The 20160-nt window shown below is 57.4% G+C and overlaps 1 protein-coding gene across 1 annotated transcript; it reads left to right on the top strand.

Annotated features, from left to right (window-relative positions):
- Positions 1-16026: 16026 nt before the first annotated feature.
- LOC138919887 (spermatogenesis-associated protein 31E1-like) lies at positions 16027-20160 on the top strand. Its single transcript, XM_070246489.1, has 4 exons — positions 16027-16592; positions 17358-17418; positions 17877-17937; positions 18221-20160. The coding sequence occupies exons 1-4, from the start codon at positions 16404-16406 to the stop codon at positions 19641-19643; spliced, it is 1734 nt and encodes a 577-aa protein (XP_070102590.1). The 5' UTR covers positions 16027-16403; the 3' UTR covers positions 19644-20160.

Raw genomic sequence — 20160 nt, 5'->3', positions numbered from 1 at the left:
AACACGTTGACCAAAAAGTACAATCCCTAAGTGAACCCCCAGTTCTCACTGAAAAAGGCATGTCCGATGATGTCACCAGGGAATTCCTCTAGGACTCGAAGGGCCCTCTTTCTACAGGTTCAGGCAAGACTCGAGGCTCCGGGGGCCCGGAGGGGGCAGGAAGGGGAAGGCAAGGCCAACTCTGAGAAAGAGATCGCGTGGCGGGCAAACCGGGGAGACCAGAAAGGGCTGCCTCAGACTGGACTCCAACCCGGGCCACGGACCCGGCCCCAACGTCCGCTCTCAAGAGCAGCACTTCAGCTCACTCGAGCCGTGCCCGGCTTCGGGCTGGGCCACACAGCCGTCTAAACTCTGGAAACGGAAGACGGTCTATTTCGGGCGGAATGAGAAGAAACAGGGTCAAGACGACAGAAAAGCTTAGAGAAAATGAGAATGTGCTGAATTCTCTGGTTGGAAAGGCCTGAATTGGTCTGTGCAAATGTGTCCACGCCTGCGTTATGTATGGGCGCGCGTGTGTGTGTGTCTGTGTGTGTGTGTGTGTGTGTGTGTCCAGCACGTCCCATAAGTCTTGGTGAAGGCTTTCTCACTTCAGAAGTAGAAATGCGACTAACATAAAACACATTACTGGGAGGTTTAGTTACTTAAATTTTGATTATGCTTATGTTCCGTAAGAAATGATTAGTTTCCATTTTTGGGTGAGTCGTCCTGAGTGAAGATGGCAAAGGTTGATCGAAACAATAACAACGTTCATATTCAAAGCCAAACAAGCGTAAAATAAAGTGGGACTTCCAGATTGACGAAACCAAAAGCTTGTTACGTGGACAAATGGAGTGGAGACTGGCACAACATCGATGAACCTGGCGGGCGTTACGCTCAGTGGAACAAGCCAGACAGAGGAAGACAGATACTGCCTGGGGTCGCTTAACACGTGAACTCGAAAAACGACAAAAGAAAGGTCAATTCACAGAAACAGAGAGTACAAAAGTGGTGGCCAGCGGCTGTGGAGTGGGAGGGAGAGGGAGAGGCAGGTCAAAGGGGACCAACTCTCAGCCCTGAGATCAAGGAGCTCTGAGGATCTCATGTCTGACGTGGTGACTAGAGTCGAGAACGCTGCATTCTATAACTGAGATCAGCTAAGAGAGCAGCACTTCAGTGTCCTGGCACGCACACACAGAGTCAATAAGTGAGGTGAAAACAACAGTCGGAGTTGAGGACAGAGGAGAATGAGGGTGTGAGTCCCTGGGAACTAGCTCGAATTCCTGGGAGAACTGCAGACTTTCAAAGGCCCTGAGATAGGTGGCTTCAAACCAAGAATCCAGGAGAGGCAAGGAACCGGGCGACAGCTGGCTTCCAGGTGGAAGAAACAGAAAACCAGCTAAGGTCTAGAAGGCCCAGGAGGGTGGAGGGAGGCAGTTGGAGGCCAGTTGGCGGCGCAGGGGCTGGGGTCCAATCGGCTGCCCTCCTCTCGCCTGCCCCTCCCCCCTCCCCCCTCAGGAGCCCCCGTGACACGGCCACAGTTCCACGATGAGGGCGTGGGGTTCTAATCTCCAAGTCACTCCCAGCGCTCAGTTGCCTGAGAGTAGGACTAGACTTGAGACATGGAAACTCCTATCTTACGTCTACAAAGCATTGTTGCTACCTGCTTGAGCTCCAGTGCCGCCTCCTGGGTGATTGGGACCATCCTCCGCATCCTGTATGGACTGGGGCTCTTCCTCCTGTTCTTCCCCCCCTCCCCCAAGAGGAATTCGCCCTCACAACCAACTGACAAAAGGAGAAACGTCAGGAAGGTAAGAAATCCTGGACCCAGACCCACCAGAAGACGAGTCTCTCTCCTCTTTTACTGTGATTTCCACTTCTCTGAATCAACTAGAGGGACCCCAGGGACGGGAAAGAACAGAACATCATCCTTCTAGAGACCAGCCAGGTTGGGTGGGCAGGGGGGAGAGTGGGCACAGGGATTTCGGTCCGAAGACCTCCGAGCAGGAGTCCCGGTGTGGTAGAGGGCTCCAGGGAAAGGCCCCAGAGGCCAGCGACCAGTGGCCACGGACGGGATGCCGAGTGGGATCTGTGGGAAGACAGGCCCTGAGCACCCGTTCCCCAGCCACCTCCCCGGGGCAGGTGTCTCAGGCGGGCCTTTTCTCTGTCGTGGTTGATCTGAGGGCACAGCTGAGCCCCCGAGAGCCTCTGGGCAGGACCTGGAGTGGGGCTGTAGCCTCAGGAAGCAGAGTCCTCCCTGAGGAAGCTCACACGATCCTGTACCTCTGAGAAGGCGCGCGCTTCTCGAGCAGAGGAACAGTGACAGAAGATGCACGCTGGTCCCACATGGGGACCTGCTTACGATCCTCAGAGAAGGAAGACAGCAAACGTCCATTTTGTGTTCAGTTATCCACTTCAAAAGGAAGTAAAAGGGAAGGAACACCCCAGAGCCCCAGGAGTTCAGGGTAGGCAGTCATCCCGCTCACAAACGCTGTGCGTCTGCGGCTGGTCCAGAGAGAGGAGAGGGAGCCTTGGGGCTCAGACCCCGCAGTTTCTTGTCTTTTCTCTCACCTCAGCGTCAAGTGGAGCCCAGAGGGAGGAGCAGCAGGAGCAGGAAGAAAAGGGGAGCTTTGAAAGGTAAGCAAGCTCCTGCCATTCAGCCCTGTGCCCCAGAGCTGGCCTGCACCTCCTGTCCCTGAGCGCCCAGCTCCGTGGGCTCGAGGATGCCAGGGACAGAGCCTGTCCCTCAGGAAACAGAGCCCTCAGCGAGGCTCCCGGCAAGGAGAGGAAAACCTGAGTGCTTGCCAGATGCTGTGCGCGGAACCAAGGCCCAGGCCAGCAGGCGTCCGGAACAGGGTGTTGCCCAGCAGGGGCATGTGGGCTGTGGTGGAGGTTGAAGCACTTGGTCCACGACAAACCTCAACCCATCAGCAGCCTTGCCATCCCCGTCAGGGATCCCGTGGCCTTGGGCACTGGTGCCTGGGCTCCAGAGTCTGACCTCAAACGGTCTCCCCTAAAGGCACACTGCACGCAGCCTCCTGCCAGAGCCCTAGGCCCCCGCCTTCACGGCTGTGACCCAGTGCCCTCATTTCTAGCTTACAGAGCTGGCCGGAAGGACCTGGCAGAAGTGGGGGGCCTGAGGTCCCTTTCGCCAAGGTAAGGAATCTTGCCCTTCTCTCCTGGGCTTCTTCCTCGCAGAGTCTCTGACGTGCCCCGGGGCTACAGGCAGCTTGGGGCTGAGCTGGGAGGGGAGCCATGGGGCAGGGGGTGGCAAGAGGCCTGGCGGGGAGGGACAGCAGGAGAATTCGGTGAAGTGAAGGGAGGGCCAGGGAGGGCCATGGCTCTCAAGGGGCCACCCGCACCTGGCCTGGCCTGGCCTGCCCTGCTGTCCCAGGGCCCTCTGCTCCTGGCTACAGCTTGTGCATCTTGTTTCCCGCAGCTCCCCGGGGAGGCTGTCTTGTAAGGGGTGCTTCCATCGCTTGACATCTCAAGCCTCCCCTGGGGAGGCGTGCAAGACAGCGTCTGCTAGAGTCCGCCAGCCACGCGGGAAGCCCGTGCAAGGTGCTCCTCTCACCACGGCTCCAGCACTTTCCCTGGCTCTTCTCACCCAGCGCACTCTACCTTGGGCCTCCACCCTGCCAGCAGAACCGCCCTCGGCCCTGACCACCACTCCACTACGCCCTGTTGCCACGAGCTCGGCCCCAGCTCACTCGTGTTGGCCATTTCCCAACTCAGGCCACGGCCGCGTGAGCTGTCGCGTTGAAACGTTCCCCTCCCGCTGGAACACGATCCAGGTCTTGTTCTTCCCCGTGCCGTCGCACTTCGGGTCCCAGCAAGGGCCCCTGTCCTGCCACCCACCAGTGGCCTCATTCTGGGGAGGCCCCACACATAGGCAGGGAGAGACCGACAGCCCCTCAGTCGCCAACCCTGACGCCCAGAAGCTGCTCGAGACAGACATCACGGAGAGCATGCAAACGGAGGTCTGGGAAGAAGAACAAGACGATCCACGCACTCCTCAGATGCTCCCAGCACACACTATCACGTCTGGGCTGAATTTCCGCTGGGGCCTACCCCTCCTGCCCTTGGGGCCTGCAGCTCTGGAAGCATGTGAGGCTCAACCCTCGGCCCTTCCACGGTCCCCTCTGCCCCCCGCAGCCACCTGTGATTCTGGGGCCCCCTCGAAAGCTGACTCTGCACACTTGACGGGAAAACCTCTTGAGCCTCCTCCGGGTGACCAGGTCTTAACTTGGACGACCAAACCATCAGTTCCCAGGCTGGCCCGTCCCCTCCCTGCTCCCTCACCTGTGTGTGAGGAAAATCAGAAGGCCCTGGGAGGGACCCTACCTGGCGATGGCAGTGGGCCCTCAGAAGCCTCTCTCTCGGGACAGGAGGGCCGGCCGCCTTCTCCAACCTTCCCACGCGGCCTCTCAGAGAGAAAAGGGCGGGGTGGGACCTTCGTGGGGGCCGAGCAAGGCCGTCGGGGGCCGACTTCAGGGTCCCCCGTGGCCAGGGAAGAGCCTCGGGAGGAGAGCAGGGGTGGGGCCTCACCAGAGCCCTGCCGCGGGGTGGCAACACTGGACGGGGAGTCAGGGTCCCAGTCTCGGAGCCAGGTCGGGGACGTGGGAGACACCCTCGAGACCAAACCCCTCCAGCCCCCGCCTGCAAAGGAAGAGGATCCTCGCGACAGCCCTCTCAGAAAAATGTTGAGACGCCTCCTGCCCTGCCTGAGGCCCAACAAGGAGGAAGCACCAGAGGAGCCCCTCGCAAAGGCAAGCCCGCCTCAGCCACCGCCCAGAGCCGGGCACGGGTCACACACAGCTCGGCGTCGGATGGCGGGGCTGTTCAGGCGCCATCGACAGTGACATCCTGTGTCTGCGTCCTGGGAGGGAAACTGAGGCTGGCCGAGAACTTCTGGCCTCCCAGCAGAAGCATCGCAAAACCCATTTCAGGCCTGGCAAGCCGGACATACCTGTCACCACGACGTTCCCTCCTCCCCAGAGCAGAGGAGAACAATCACAGAGGACAGTCCCCAACCCACCTCCAGGGACCACAACTGTCCGAATACGAGGGGATGGATCAGAGCAGGCATGGCGACGGGACCCTGCCATCCGGGCAGCCGCGGTCCCCGGCCAAACCCTGCCAGCCTGGGCTGAGGGTGGCAGCTGCCTCAGCCAATCCATTACCCGCCACGCTCTCCTCAGATATGCCTCTCCCGGGATGAGCAGACTGTGCCTGACACAGCTTTCCTCGTAGGAACGCTTCTCTGCCCGAACGGGCAAGCGGACGAACAGAAAACCTGGTTTTGCTCCTTATCCCACCCTCCGTGCTAATGCTGTCCTCCTACCCCAATTTTCCCCAAATACACTTGTTTTCTCCCTAGAGGTCGTGGCTTCTGTCTGTGCCCTGCTAGGGGGAAAGAACGGGGTCAGGCTCCGCCCTTCCTGAGCGTCTGCTTTGGCTTCCAGAAGGGACAGGGCCATGGGGGGAGGCCGACTGCAGCGTGGCTCACCTGCCCTCGCCCCAGCTCCCCCATTGCACCTCAAGTCCCCATCACACCGTCCTTACAAAAACCAATGGAAGCTTTGGGCTCTTTCCAGATGAGCAAAACCTCTAAGACCCCAAGCCCACGATGGGCCCCGCCTGTCCTCTCCTGCGTTCTCTGGCCCTTGAACTTGTGGGGCTGTAGGGAGGGGCTTTGCAGAGGCTCCAGCAAGCGTAGAGACAGGCTCACAGGTCACAGAGTGGGGAGGGGAGTGTGGGGCAGTGCTGGCCCTGAGTCCGGAGGGCGAGGAAGCTTGCCCTGCACCCCGAGCTCTCGCTGGGAATAGGTGAGGACGCTGCCCCGGGAGCTGCTCCTCTCCCTGCTGAAGCGGCCGTGGAGATGGGCCTGCGCATCCCTCTCGGCCCAGCGTCCCCGTCCCTCTGTGCTTGTCACAGTCTGGAGCAGCAGCGACAAGGATGGCTGCGCTCCCGGCTCTGAGGGCGGGCGGGTGGGGAGCACGCGTGCTGCTGTGGGCCTCACCCCTCTGCCCAGAGGAGCTCAGAGCCCTGCTCTCCTGCCCCTGCCTTCTCCTCCTGGGGAACGGAGCCGGGGGTGAGTGTGTGGGGTCACCACCTGACGGTGGGTGGGACACTGTGCGCCTAGGGTGGGACGCCGGGGAAGGAGAATAAAGTGCCACTAGAGTTTAACCGCTTACCTACCGGATGACATTTTTTGATTTTTACGATTTCACCCCTTAGAAATAAACCTGCCATGAGCTTCTCTGTGAAGGCTTTTGGGTGAACTGAAATTTGCCTGCCCAGTAAGTATCAATGGCAGTGATGGTGTGAAAATGAACCCGCCTCCAGGATCTCACAAGCAAATGCAACACGGGTTAGAGGCTGAAAGGGCGAAACAGGGCAGAGAGAGTAAACCTAACACGGTATCTTGGATTTGAGCCATTTCCTCAGGAAAAAAATGCCGTTACCTAACGCACGACAGGTGCCGAGGACGTGGGAGGGCCAGGTATCACCACATTGAATAAAACACTGTCAGAACGTATCTGGACAGGAGACCCCTGACCTTCAACCTGTCACAAGCTCTTTGTTCTTCGTCTCCAGAGAACATTAAGTAGACAGAGATCCGCACCTGCGGAGCAGGTCCCCTGAATGAACTGGATTTCCACTTGAATTAAGAAGAAACTAGCTCATGGTTGCTGTGGACTCAAATTATTTGGGAATGAACACACAACTGCAGTTTCTCACTTGAGTACTAGCGCAGAATCGCTAGATTAAATGGTAACGGAATCCAATGAATCCCAACAGAGCAAGAAAATGTCAGTGCGTTCCTGGCCCTCCTATCGCTTCTCTATTGAACGGAAGAGAAAAGGGAACCTTTCTGAAACTCGTCTTAATATCGGAGCAGCAGGCAATTCCTGTACTTCTGTCTTCTGCTATGACAGAGATAGAAATCATCGTGTATGTCAGGGAAACAATCCAATTTCCCTAAATTTGGGGTGGGCGGTCTTTATTTAATACCAGGGGTTCCCCTCTACTATTGACACTGTTCCAGGTGGGTCAGGTTTCCCGGAAGAGCTTTCCGATTGATTTGCATTTTAAAACACATTCGCTCCTCATCCTCTCTCTGAGCTGGCAGGCAGGCCAATTCAGGGAACACGCGGGAGGCCCGAGTCATGTCAGTCCCTGACCTGGGCAGCTGGCTTTGAGAAGGCCCTGAGTCCAGAACTCTTGCGTGCGAGAGCCTGAATGTGGGACTCTGGTCACAGTCATACGCTAGCCAAGCGTCCCAATTAGGAGTCCCAGCTCCAGAAAAAGGTCTTTGTTGGACTTCAGAAGAACAAAGTTGTTTTAACTGTTGAGAAAGACGTTAAAGATCATCTTGGGGCCTGCTAAGAGAGTTACCCTGTTGCAAATTCTGCTGTGATCACACACATTCGTAAATCGGGAACGTATTTATCATGTGAAGCTAGTAAGAACAACGTAGACCTTAACGCTTTTGGTATAAGTAAGATTACCCTATTATCACTTAAAAGAGTCTCTCTCCGTCGCTGTGTGTATGGATAGCTGTGTAATAAGTATAAACCCGGATATCTAAGCACTACCTGTCCAACGAGTCTGAAAAGTTAACACGTTGACCAAAAAGTACAATCCCTAAGTGAACCCCCAGTTCTCACTGAAAAAGGCATGTCCGATGATGTCACCAGGGAATTCCTCTAGGACTCGAAGGGCCCTCTTTCTACAGGTTCAGGCAAGACTCGAGGCTCCGGGGGCCCGGAGGGGGCAGGAAGGGGAAGGCAAGGCCAACTCTGAGAAAGAGATCGCGTGGAGGGCAAACCGGGGAGACCAGAAAGGGCTGCCTCAGACTGGACTCCAACCGGGGCCACGGACCCGGCCCCAACGTCCGCTCTCAAGAGCAGCACTTCAGCTCACTCGAGCCGTGCCCGGCTTCGGGCTGGGCCACACAGCCGTCTGGACTCTGGAAACTGAAGACTGTCTATTTGAGGCAGAGTAAGAAGAAATGGGGTCAAGACGACATAAGAGATTAAAGAAAATGGGAATATGCTTAATTCTCTGCTTTGAAAATACTGAAGTGTTCTGTGCCAATGTGTCCACGCCTGCGTATGTGCGGGCGTGTGTGTGTGTGTGTGTCTGTGTGTGTGTGTCCAGCATGTGCCATAAGTCTTGGTAAAGGCTTTCTCACTGCAGAAGCAGAAACGCTACTGACACAAAACACATCATTGGGAGGTTTAATTACTTAAACTTTTAGTATGCTTACGTTAAATAATAAATGATTAGTTTCAATTTGGGGGTGAGTCGTTCGGAGTGAAGATGGCAAAGGTTGGTGGAAACAATAACAACGTTCGTATTCAAAACCAAATAAGTGCAAAGTAAAGTGGGACTTGCAGATTGACGAAACCAAAAGCTTGTTATGTGGACAAATGGAGCTGAGATTTGCGCAACATGGATGAACCTGGCGGGCGTTATGCTCAATGAAACGAGCCAGACAGAGAAGCACAGATACTGCCTGGGCTCACTTACACGTGAACTCGGAAAACTATAAAAGAAAGGTCAACTCATGGAAACAGAGAATAGAAAAGTGGTGGCCAGCGGCTGTGGGGTGGGGGAAATAGAGAGAGGCAGGTGAAAGGAGACAAACTTTCAGCTCTCAGATGAAAAACGTCGGAGGTTCTAATGTCTGGCGTGGTGACTACAGTCGAGAACACTGAATTGCATAATTGAAATCAGCTAGGAGACTGGCACTTCAGTGTCCTCACACACACACACACACACACACACACACACACACACACACAAAGTCACTAGGTGAGGTGAAAACAGCAATCAGAGTTGAGGACAGAGGAGGATCAGGGTATGAATCCCTGGGAACTAGATCAAATTCCTGGGAGAACTTCAGACTTTCGAAGGCCATGAGATAGCTGGCTTCAAACCAAGAATCCAGGAGACGCAAGGAACCCGGTGACCTCTGGCTTCCAGGGGGAAGACATAGAAAACTAGCTAAGGTCTCGAAGGCCCAGGAGGGTAGAGGGAGGGAGACGTAGGCTAGAGGGTGGGGGAGGGGCTCTGGTCCAGCCTGCTCCCCTGCTGTCCCCTCCGCAGCCCTCAAGAGCCCTTTGTGACAAGGCCGCACTTCTGTCATGGGGGCCTGGGGTAATAATCTCCAAGCCACTCCCAGAGCTCAGTTGCCTGAGGGCAGCACTGCATTTCTGACATGCAGAATCCTCTCATGTTTCTGAAAAGCCTCTTTGCTACCTGGCCGAGCTCCAGTTCCACTTCCTGGGTGATTGGGACCATCCTCCCCTTCCTGTGTGGACTGGGGCTCTTCCTCCTGCGCCTTCCCTCCCTGCAGAGGAATCCATCCTCGCGACCACCTTGTGAACGCAGAAACATAAGGAAGGTAAGAAACCCTGGGCAGAGACCCACCAGAAGATGAGTCTCTCTTCTGTTCTACTGTCATTTCCAAGATTCTGAATCAAAGTAGAGGGACTCCGGAACTGGCAGAGAATACAACATCCTCCTTCCACGGACAAGCCAGGCTGGGCGAGCAGGGATTAGAGAGGGCACGAGGATTTCCCTCGGAAGATCTCAGAGCAGGAGTCCAGGTGTGGTAGAGGGCTCCAGGGAAAGTCCCCAGTCCAGTGACCAGCGGCTGAGGAAGGGATGCTGAGTGGGATCTGCGTGGGAGGACGGGTCTTGAGCTCTGGTTCCCCCACCGCCTTCCTGGGGCAGGCGTCTTGAGCAGGCCTTTCCTCTGTCGGGGCTGATCTGAGGGCAGTGCTGAGCCCCCGAGAGCCTCCAGGCAGGGTCTGGAGTGGGGCTCGGGCCTCGGGAAGCAGAGTCCTCCCCGAGGAAGCTCAGAGGCTTCTGGACGTCTGCGAATGTGCGTGATTCTTGAACAGAGGAACAGTGACGAAAGAAATCCATGGTGGGTCTCACATAGAAAATCATCCTTCCTCACGTTCTCCAAAGAAGGAAGACACCAAAGATCCGTTTCACGTTCTAGTCTCCACTTCAAAAACGAGTAAAAGGAAAGAAACACCCCCGGGCGCCAGGAGCTGAGTGCAGGCAGTCGTCTTCCTCATAAACGCTAAGTGTCCACGGCTGGTCCAGAGATAGGAGAGGGAGCCCCCACAGCTGCTTCTTTTTTCTCTCATTTCAGCGTCAAGTGGAGCCCAGAGGGAAGAGCAGCAGGAGCAGGAAGAAAAGGGGAGCTTTGAAAGGTAAGCTCCTGCCATTCAGCCCCGTGCCCCAGAGCTGGCCCCCATCTCCTGTCCCTGAGCGCCCAGCTCCACGGGCTCGAGGATGCCAGGGGCAGAACCCGTCCCTCAGGAAACAGAACACTCAGGGAGGTTTGCGGGAGGGAGACGAAAACCTGAGGACTTGCCACATTCTGTGCTGGGAACCAGGGCCCGGGCCAGGAGGGGCCTGGAACAGGGTCTCGTCCAGCCGGGGCACGTGGGCTGTGGTGGAGGTGGAAGCGCGTGGTCAATGACATAGCTCAACCCATCAGCAGCCTTGCCAGCCCCATCAGGGATCCGGTGGCCTTGGACACTGGTGCCCGGGTTCGACAGTCTGACCTCCCAACAGACTCCCCTAAAGGCACAGTGCACGCAGCCTCCTGTAAGAGCCCTCTCCACCGCCCCTGCCCCGCTTTCAGTGCTGTGACCCAGTCTCCTGATTTCTAGCTCCCAGAGCTGCTGGGAAGGGCCTGGCAGAAGTGCGGGGCCAGGTGTCGCTTTCGCACAGGTAAGGGATCTTGCCCTTCTCTCCCGGACTTCTTGCTCCCAGAGTCTCTGGTGTGGCCCCAGGGCTGCAGGCAGCTTGGGGCTGAGCTGGGAGGGGAGCCACGGGGACAGGGGTGGCCAAAGGCCTGCGGTGAGGCAGAGCAGGAGAATTTGGTGAAGTGGAGGTGGGGCCATGGAGGGCCATGGCTCCCAAGGGGCCACCCCCGCCTGGACTGCCCTGCTGTCCCGGGCCCCTCTGCTCCCGGCTGCAGCTTGTGCCTCCTGGCTCCCGCAGCTCCCCAGGGAGGCTGTCTTCCAAGGGATGCTCCCATCGCTCATCATGTCAAGGCTACCCTGGGGAGGCGAGCAACACAGCATACGCCAGAGCCCAGCAGCCACGCGGAAAGCCTGTGGCAGGTGCTACTCTCACCATGACTCCAGCACATTCCCTGGGGCCTCTGACCCACACCCCTATACCTCTGGCCTCCACCCTGCCGGCGGAACCTCCAGCTGACTTGACCAGAATCCCACCGGACACTACTGCCATGAGCACAGCTCCAGCTCACTCCTCTTGGCCATTTCCCAACTCAGGCCACGGCCGCATGAGCTGGCGCGTCGAGTTCCTCTCGCAGTGGCACATGATCAAGGTCTTGTTCTTCCCCGGGTCAGCGCACCTCCAGTCCCAGCAAGGGCACCTGTCCTGCCACCGACCAGTGGCCTCATTCCGGGGAGGCCCCACACACAGGGAGGGAGAGACGGAGAGCCCCTCACTTGCCAACCCTGATGCGCCAAAGCTGCTCAAGATGGAAATCAGGAAAAGAACACAGACGAAGGCCTGGCCAGAGAAAGAAGAACAAGACGCCCCAGGCAGCCCTCAGATGCTCGAAGCACCCAGTATCACGTCTGGGCTGAATGTCCGCTGGCGCCCACCCTTCCCGTCCTTGGAGTCGGCTGAGCTGAACGCAAGTGAGGCTCAACCCTTGGCCCTTCCACGGTCTACTTTTCCCTCCTCTGCCACCCGTGATTCCGGCACCCGCTTGAAGGCCGACAGTGCAGAGTTCTCGGGAAAACCTCTTGAGCCCCACCCAGGAGAGAAACATAAGACTTTGACCACAAAAGCATCAGTTCCGCGCCTGGCCCCTCCCCTCCCTTCAACTTCCCCTGTGAGTGAGGAAAACCAGAAGGCCCCGGGAGGGACCCTACCTGGCAATGGCTGTGGGCCCTCCGAGGCCTCTCTGATGGGACAGCAGGGCCGGCCGCCTTCTCCGAGCTTCGCATTCAGCCTCTCGGACAGAAATGGGCAGAGCGGGACGGTCGTGGGGGCCGAGCAAGGCCGTCTACACCTGAGTCCAGGGTCAGCAATGGCCAGGAACGAGCCTCTGAAAGAGAGTGGAGGTGGGGCGTCACCAGAGCCCTGCCGTGGGGTGGCAACACTGGAGGGCGAGTCAGGGTCCCAGTCTTGGAGCCAGGTCGGAGGAACAGGAGACGCCCTCGGGACCAAACCCCTCCAGGCCCTGCCGGAAAAAGAAGAGGTTTTTCACGTCAGCCCTCTCAGAAAAATGTTGAGACGCCTCCTGCCCTGCCTGAGGCCCAACAAGGAGGAAGCACCAGAGGAGCCCCTTGCAAAGGCAAGCCCGCGTCAGCCACCGCCCAGAGCCAGGCACGGGTCACACGCAGCTCGGCGTCGGATGGCAGGGCTGTTCAGGCGCCATCCACAGTATCATCCTTTGTCTGGGCGCTGGGAGACAGACTGAGGGTTCGCCAAGGACTTCTGGTTTTTCTCCTGACCTCACCCTCTGTGCTGATGGTGCCTTCCAACCCCGATTTCCCCCAAATACATGTTCTTTTCCCCTGAGACCTGGTGGCCTCCGTCTCGCCCTGCTAGGGGTAGAAGCAGGGTCAGGCTCCGCCCTCCCTGAGTGTCTACTGTGGCTTCCAGAAGGGGCAGGGCCATGGGGGGAGGCTGACTGCAGCGTGGCTCACGCGCCCTGGCCCCAACTCCCTCATTGCACGCGAAGTACCCATCACGCCATCCTTACAAAAACAAACGGAAGCTTTAGGCTATTCCCAGATGAGCAAAACCTCTAGACCCCAGCCCAGGATGGGCCCCACCCGTCCTCTCCTGCGTTCTCTGGCCCTTGAGCTTCTGGGGCTGTAGGGAGGGGGTTTGCAGAGGCTCCGGGAAGTGTAGAGACAGAGTCACAGGTCACAGGGCGGGGAGGGGAGTGTGGGGCAGTGCTGGCCCTGAGTCCGGAGCGGGAAAGCTTGCCCCGCACCCCGAGCTCTTGGTGGGAATAGATGACGCTGCCCCAGGAGCTTCTTCTGTCCCTGCTGAAGCTGCCGTGGAGATGGGCCTGCGCAACCCTCTCGGCCCAGCGTCGCCCTCCCTCTGTCCTTGTCACAGTCTGGAAGAGCAGCGACGACCACGACTGAGCTCCGGCCTCTGAGGGTGGGCGGTTGGGGAGCACAGAGGCTGCTGCGGGCCTGTCCCCTCCGCCCAGAGGGGCACAGGGCCCTGCTCTCCTGCACCTGCCTTCTCCTCCTGGGGAATGGAGCCGGGGGTGAGTGTGTGGCGGCATGATCTGATGGTGGGACACTGTGCACCTAGGCTGGGACCCGGGAGAAGGAGACAAAGTGCCACCAGAGTTTAACCACTTACCTACTGAAGGACAGTTTTTGGTTTTTATAATGTCCCCTATGCATAAAGCTGCTATGAACTTCTGGGGAAGGTTTTGGCGTGAACCTAAATTTTTCTGCACGGTTAATATCAATGGCAATGAGTAACGAAGGCTTGAAAATGGGCCAGCCTCCAGGAACTTAGAAAGAATGCAACACGCATTAGAGGTTGAAAGGCTGAAACAGGGCAGAGAGACTAACCCTAACACCATATCTTAGATTGAGCCATTTCCTCAGGAAAAAAATGCCGTTACCTAACGCACGACAGGTGCCGAGGACGTGGGAGGGCCAGGTATCACCACATTGAATAAAACACTGTCAGAACGTATCTGGACAGGAGACCCCTGACCTTCAACCTGTCACAAGCTCTTTGTTCTTCGTCTCCAGAGAACATTAAGTAGACAGAGATCCGCACCTGCGGAGCAGGTCCCCTGAATGAACTGGATTTCCACTTGAATTAAGAAGAAACTAGCTCATGGTTGCTGTGGACTCAAATTATTTGGGAATGAACACACAACTGCAGTTTCTCACTTGAGTACTAGCGCAGAATCGCTAGATTAAATGGTAACGGAATCCAATGAATCCCAACAGAGCAAGAAAATGTCAGTGCGTTCCTGGCCCTCCTATCGCTTCTCTATTGAACGGAAGAGAAAAGGGAACCTTTCTGAAACTCGTCTTAATATCGGAGCAGCAGGCAATTCCTGTACTTCTGTCTTCTGCTATGACAGAGATAGAAATCATCGTGTATGTCAGGGAAACAATCCAATTTCCCTAAATTTGGGGTGGGCGGTCTTTATTTAATACCAGGGGTTCCCCTCTACTATTGACACTGTTCCAGGTGGGTCAGGTTTCCCGGAAGAGCTTTCCGATTGATTTGCATTTTAAAACACATTCGCTCCTCATCCTCTCTCTGAGCTGGCAGGCAGGCCAATTCAGGGAACACGCGGGAGGCCCGAGTCATGTCAGTCCCTGACCTGGGCAGCTGGCTTTGAGGAGGCCCTGAGTCCAGAACTCTTGCGTGCGAGAGCCTGAATGTGGGACTCTGGTCACAGTCATACGCTAGCCAAGCGTCCCAATTAGGAGTCCCAGCTCCAGAAAAAGGTCTTTGTTGGACTTCAGAAGAACAAAGTTGTTTTAACTGTTGAGAAAGACGTTAAAGATCATCTTGGGGCCTGCTAAGAGAGTTACCCTGTTGCAAATTCTGCTGTGATCACACACATTCGTAAATCGGGAACGTATTTATCATGTGAAGCTAGTAAGAACAACGTAGACCTTAACGCTTTTGGTATAAGTAAGATTACCCTATTATCAGTTAAAAGAGTCTCTCTCCGTCGCTGTGTGTATGGATAGCTGTGTAATAAGTATAAACCCGGATATCTAAGCACTACCTGTCCAACGAGTCTGAAAAGTTAACACGTTGACCAAAAAGTACAATCCCTAAGTGAACCCCCAGTTCTCACTGAAAAAGGCATGTCCGATGATGTCACCAGGGAATTCCTCTAGGACTCGAAGGGCCCTCTTTCTACAGGTTCAGGCAAGACTCGAGGCTCCGGGGGCCCGGAGGGGGCAGGAAGGGGAAGGCAAGGCCAACTCTGAGAAAGAGATCGCGTGGCGGGCAAACCGGGGAGACCAGAAAGGGCTGCCTCAGACTGGACTCCAACCCGGGCCACGGACCCGGCCCCAACGTCCGCTCTCAAGAGCAGCACTTCAGCTCACTCGAGCCGTGCCCGGCTTCGGGCTGGGCCACACAGCCGTCTAAACTCTGGAAACGGAAGACGGTCTATTTCGGGCGGAATGAGAAGAAACAGGGTCAAGACGACAGAAAAGCTTAGAGAAAATGAGAATGTGCTGAATTCTCTGGTTGGAAAGGCCTGAATTGGTCTGTGCAAATGTGTCCACGCCTGCGTTATGTATGGGCGCGCGTGTGTGTGTGTCTGTGTGTGTGTGTGTGTGTGTGTGTCCAGCACGTCCCATAAGTCTTGGTGAAGGCTTTCTCACTTCAGAAGTAGAAATGCGACTAACATAAAACACATTACTGGGAGGTTTAGTTACTTAAATTTTGATTATGCTTATGTTCCGTAAGAAATGATTAGTTTCCATTTTTGGGTGAGTCGTCCTGAGTGAAGATGGCAAAGGTTGATCGAAACAATAACAACGTTCATATTCAAAGCCAAACAAGCGTAAAATAAAGTGGGACTTCCAGATTGACGAAACCAAAAGCTTGTTACGTGGACAAATGGAGTGGAGACTGGCACAACATCGATGAACCTGGCGGGCGTTACGCTCAGTGGAACAAGCCAGACAGAGGAAGACAGATACTGCCTGGGGTCGCTTAACACGTGAACTCGAAAAACGACAAAAGAAAGGTCAATTCACAGAAACAGAGAGTACAAAAGTGGTGGCCAGCGGCTGTGGAGTGGGAGGGAGAGGGAGAGGCAGGTCAAAGGGGACCAACTCTCAGCCCTGAGATCAAGGAGCTCTGAGGATCTCATGTCTGACGTGGTGACTAGAGTCGAGAACGCTGCATTCTATAACTGAGATCAGCTAAGAGAGCAGCACTTCAGTGTCCTGGCACGCACACACAGAGTCAATAAGTGAGGTGAAAACAACAGTCGGAGTTGAGGACAGAGGAGAATGAGGGTGTGAGTCCCTGGGAACTAGCTCGAATTCCTGGGAGAACTGCAGACTTTCAAAGGCCCTGAGATAGGTGGCTTCAAACCAAGAATCCAGGAGAGGCAAGGAACCGGGCGACAGCTGGCTTCCAGGTGGAAGAAACAGAAAACCAGCTAAGGTCTAGAAGGCCCAGGAGGGTGGAGGGAGGCAGTTGGAGGCCAGTTGGCGGCGCAGGGGCTGGGGTCCAATCGGCTGCCCTCCTCTCGCCTGCCCCTCCCCCCTCCCCCCTCAGGAGCCCCCGTGACACGGCCACAGTTCCACGATGAGGGCGTGGGGTTCTAATCTCCAAGTCACTCCCAGCGCTCAGTTGCCTGAGAGTAGGACTAGACTTGAGACATGGAAACTCCTATCTTACGTCTACAAAGCATTGTTGCTACCTGCTTGAGCTCCAGTGCCGCCTCCTGGGTGATTGGGACCATCCTCCGCATCCTGTATGGACTGGGGCTCTTCCTCCTGTTCTTCCCCCCCTCCCCCAAGAGGAATTCGCCCTCACAACCAACTGACAAAAGGAGAAACGTCAGGAAGGTAAGAAATCCTGGACCCAGACCCACCAGAAGACGAGTCTCTCTCCTCTTTTACTGTGATTTCCACTTCTCTGAATCAACTAGAGGGACCCCAGGGACGGGAAAGAACAGAACATCATCCTTCTAGAGACCAGCCAGGTTGGGTGGGCAGGGGGGAGAGTGGGCACAGGGATTTCGGTCCGAAGACCTCCGAGCAGGAGTCCCGGTGTGGTAGAGGGCTCCAGGGAAAGGCCCCAGAGGCCAGCGACCAGTGGCCACGGACGGGATGCCGAGTGGGATCTGTGGGAAGACAGGCCCTGAGCACCCGTTCCCCAGCCACCTCCCCGGGGCAGGTGTCTCAGGCGGGCCTTTTCTCTGTCGTGGTTGATCTGAGGGCACAGCTGAGCCCCCGAGAGCCTCTGGGCAGGACCTGGAGTGGGGCTGTAGCCTCAGGAAGCAGAGTCCTCCCTGAGGAAGCTCACACGATCCTGTACCTCTGAGAAGGCGCGCGCTTCTCGAGCAGAGGAACAGTGACAGAAGATGCACGCTGGTCCCACATGGGGACCTGCTTACGATCCTCAGAGAAGGAAGACAGCAAACGTCCATTTTGTGTTCAGTTATCCACTTCAAAAGGAAGTAAAAGGGAAGGAACACCCCAGAGCCCCAGGAGTTCAGGGTAGGCAGTCATCCCGCTCACAAACGCTGTGCGTCTGCGGCTGGTCCAGAGAGAGGAGAGGGAGCCTTGGGGCTCAGACCCCGCAGTTTCTTGTCTTTTCTCTCACCTCAGCGTCAAGTGGAGCCCAGAGGGAGGAGCAGCAGGAGCAGGAAGAAAAGGGGAGCTTTGAAAGGTAAGCAAGCTCCTGCCATTCAGCCCTGTGCCCCAGAGCTGGCCTGCACCTCCTGTCCCTGAGCGCCCAGCTCCGTGGGCTCGAGGATGCCAGGGACAGAGCCTGTCCCTCAGGAAACAGAGCCCTCAGCGAGGCTCCCGGCAAGGAGAGGAAAACCTGAGTGCTTGCCAGATGCTGTGCGCGGAACCAAGGCCCAGGCCAGCAGGCGTCCGGAACAGGGTGTTGCCCAGCAGGGGCATGTGGGCTGTGGTGGAGGTTGAAGCACTTGGTCCACGACAAACCTCAACCCATCAGCAGCCTTGCCATCCCCGTCAGGGATCCCGTGGCCTTGGGCACTGGTGCCTGGGCTCCAGAGTCTGACCTCAAACGGTCTCCCCTAAAGGCACACTGCACGCAGCCTCCTGCCAGAGCCCTAGGCCCCCGCCTTCACGGCTGTGACCCAGTGCCCTCATTTCTAGCTTACAGAGCTGGCCGGAAGGACCTGGCAGAAGTGGGGGGCCTGAGGTCCCTTTCGCCAAGGTAAGGAATCTTGCCCTTCTCTCCTGGGCTTCTTCCTCGCAGAGTCTCTGACGTGCCCCGGGGCTACAGGCAGCTTGGGGCTGAGCTGGGAGGGGAGCCATGGGGCAGGGGGTGGCAAGAGGCCTGGCGGGGAGGGACAGCAGGAGAATTCGGTGAAGTGAAGGGAGGGCCAGGGAGGGCCATGGCTCTCAAGGGGCCACCCGCACCTGGCCTGGCCTGGCCTGCCCTGCTGTCCCAGGGCCCTCTGCTCCTGGCTACAGCTTGTGCATCTTGTTTCCCGCAGCTCCCCGGGGAGGCTGTCTTGTAAGGGGTGCTTCCATCGCTTGACATCTCAAGCCTCCCCTGGGGAGGCGTGCAAGACAGCGTCTGCTAGAGTCCGCCAGCCACGCGGGAAGCCCGTGCAAGGTGCTCCTCTCACCACGGCTCCAGCACTTTCCCTGGCTCTTCTCACCCAGCGCACTCTACCTTGGGCCTCCACCCTGCCAGCAGAACCGCCCTCGGCCCTGACCACCACTCCACTACGCCCTGTTGCCACGAGCTCGGCCCCAGCTCACTCGTGTTGGCCATTTCCCAACTCAGGCCACGGCCGCGTGAGCTGTCGCGTTGAAACGTTCCCCTCCCGCTGGAACACGATCCAGGTCTTGTTCTTCCCCGTGCCGTCGCACTTCGGGTCCCAGCAAGGGCCCCTGTCCTGCCACCCACCAGTGGCCTCATTCTGGGGAGGCCCCACACATAGGGAGGGAGAGACCGACAGCCCCTCAGTCGCCAACCCTGACGCCCAGAAGCTGCTCGAGACAGACATCACGGAGAGCATGCAAACGGAGGTCTGGGAAGAAGAACAAGACGATCCACGCACTCCTCAGATGCTCCCAGCACACACTATCACGTCTGGGCTGAATTTCCGCTGGGGCCTACCCCTCCTGCCCTTGGGGCCTGCAGCTCTGGAAGCATGTGAGGCTCAACCCTCGGCCCTTCCACGGTCCCCTCTGCCCCCCGCAGCCACCTGTGATTCTGGGGCCCCCTCGAAAGCTGACTCTGCACACTTGACGGGAAAACCTCTTGAGCCTCCTCCGGGTGACCAGGTCTTAACTTGGACGACCAAACCATCAGTTCCCAGGCTGGCCCGTCCCCTCCCTGCTCCCTCACCTGTGTGTGAGGAAAATCAGAAGGCCCTGGGAGGGACCCTACCTGGCGATGGCAGTGGGCCCTCAGAAGCCTCTCTCTCGGGACAGGAGGGCCGGCCGCCTTCTCCAAGCTTCCCACGCGGCCTCTCAGAGAGAAAAGGGCGGGGTGGGACCTTCGTGGGGGCCGAGCAAGGCCGTCGGGGGCCGACTTCAGGGTCCCCCGTGGCCAGGGAAGAGCCTCGGGAGGAGAGCAGGGGTGGGGCCTCACCAGAGCCCTGCCGCGGGGTGGCAACACTGGACGGGGAGTCAGGGTCCCAGTCTCGGAGCCAGGTCGGGGACGTGGGAGACACCCTCGAGACCAAACCCCTCCAGCCCCCGCCTGCAAAGGAAGAGGATCCTCGCGACAGCCCTCTCAGAAAAATGTTGAGACGCCTCCTGCCCTGCCTGAGGCCCAACAAGGAGGAAGCACCAGAGGAGCCCCTCGCAAAGGCAAGCCCGCCTCAGCCACCGCCCAGAGCCGGGCACGGGTCACACACAGCTCGGCGTCGGATGGCGGGGCTGTTCAGGCGCCATCGACAGTGACATCCTGTGTCTGCGTCCTGGGAGGGAAACTGAGGCTGGCCGAGAACTTCTGGCCTCCCAGCAGAAGCATCGCAAAACCCATTTCAGGCCTGGCAAGCCGGACATACCTGTCACCACGACGTTCCCTCCTCCCCAGAGCAGAGGAGAACAATCACAGAGGACAGTCCCCAACCCACCTCCAGGGACCACAACTGTCCGAATACGAGGGGATGGATCAGAGCAGGCATGGCGACGGGACCCTGCCATCCGGGCAGCCGCGGTCCCCGGCCAAACCCTGCCAGCCTGGGCTGAGGGTGGCAGCTGCCTCAGCCAATCCATTACCCGCCACGCTCTCCTCAGATATGCCTCTCCCGGGATGAGCAGACTGTGCCTGACACAGCTTTCCTCGTAGGAACGCTTCTCTGCCCGAACGGGCAAGCGGACGAACAGAAAACCTGGTTTTGCTCCTTATCCCACCCTCCGTGCTAATGCTGTCCTCCTACCCCAATTTTCCCCAAATACACTTGTTTTCTCCCTA

Source organism: Equus caballus, chromosome 21 (genome assembly GCF_041296265.1).
Source record: "Equus caballus isolate H_3958 breed thoroughbred chromosome 21, TB-T2T, whole genome shotgun sequence".
Lineage (NCBI taxonomy): Eukaryota > Metazoa > Chordata > Mammalia > Perissodactyla > Equidae > Equus > Equus caballus.
This window is presented reverse-complemented; position numbering and strand designations above follow the sequence as displayed.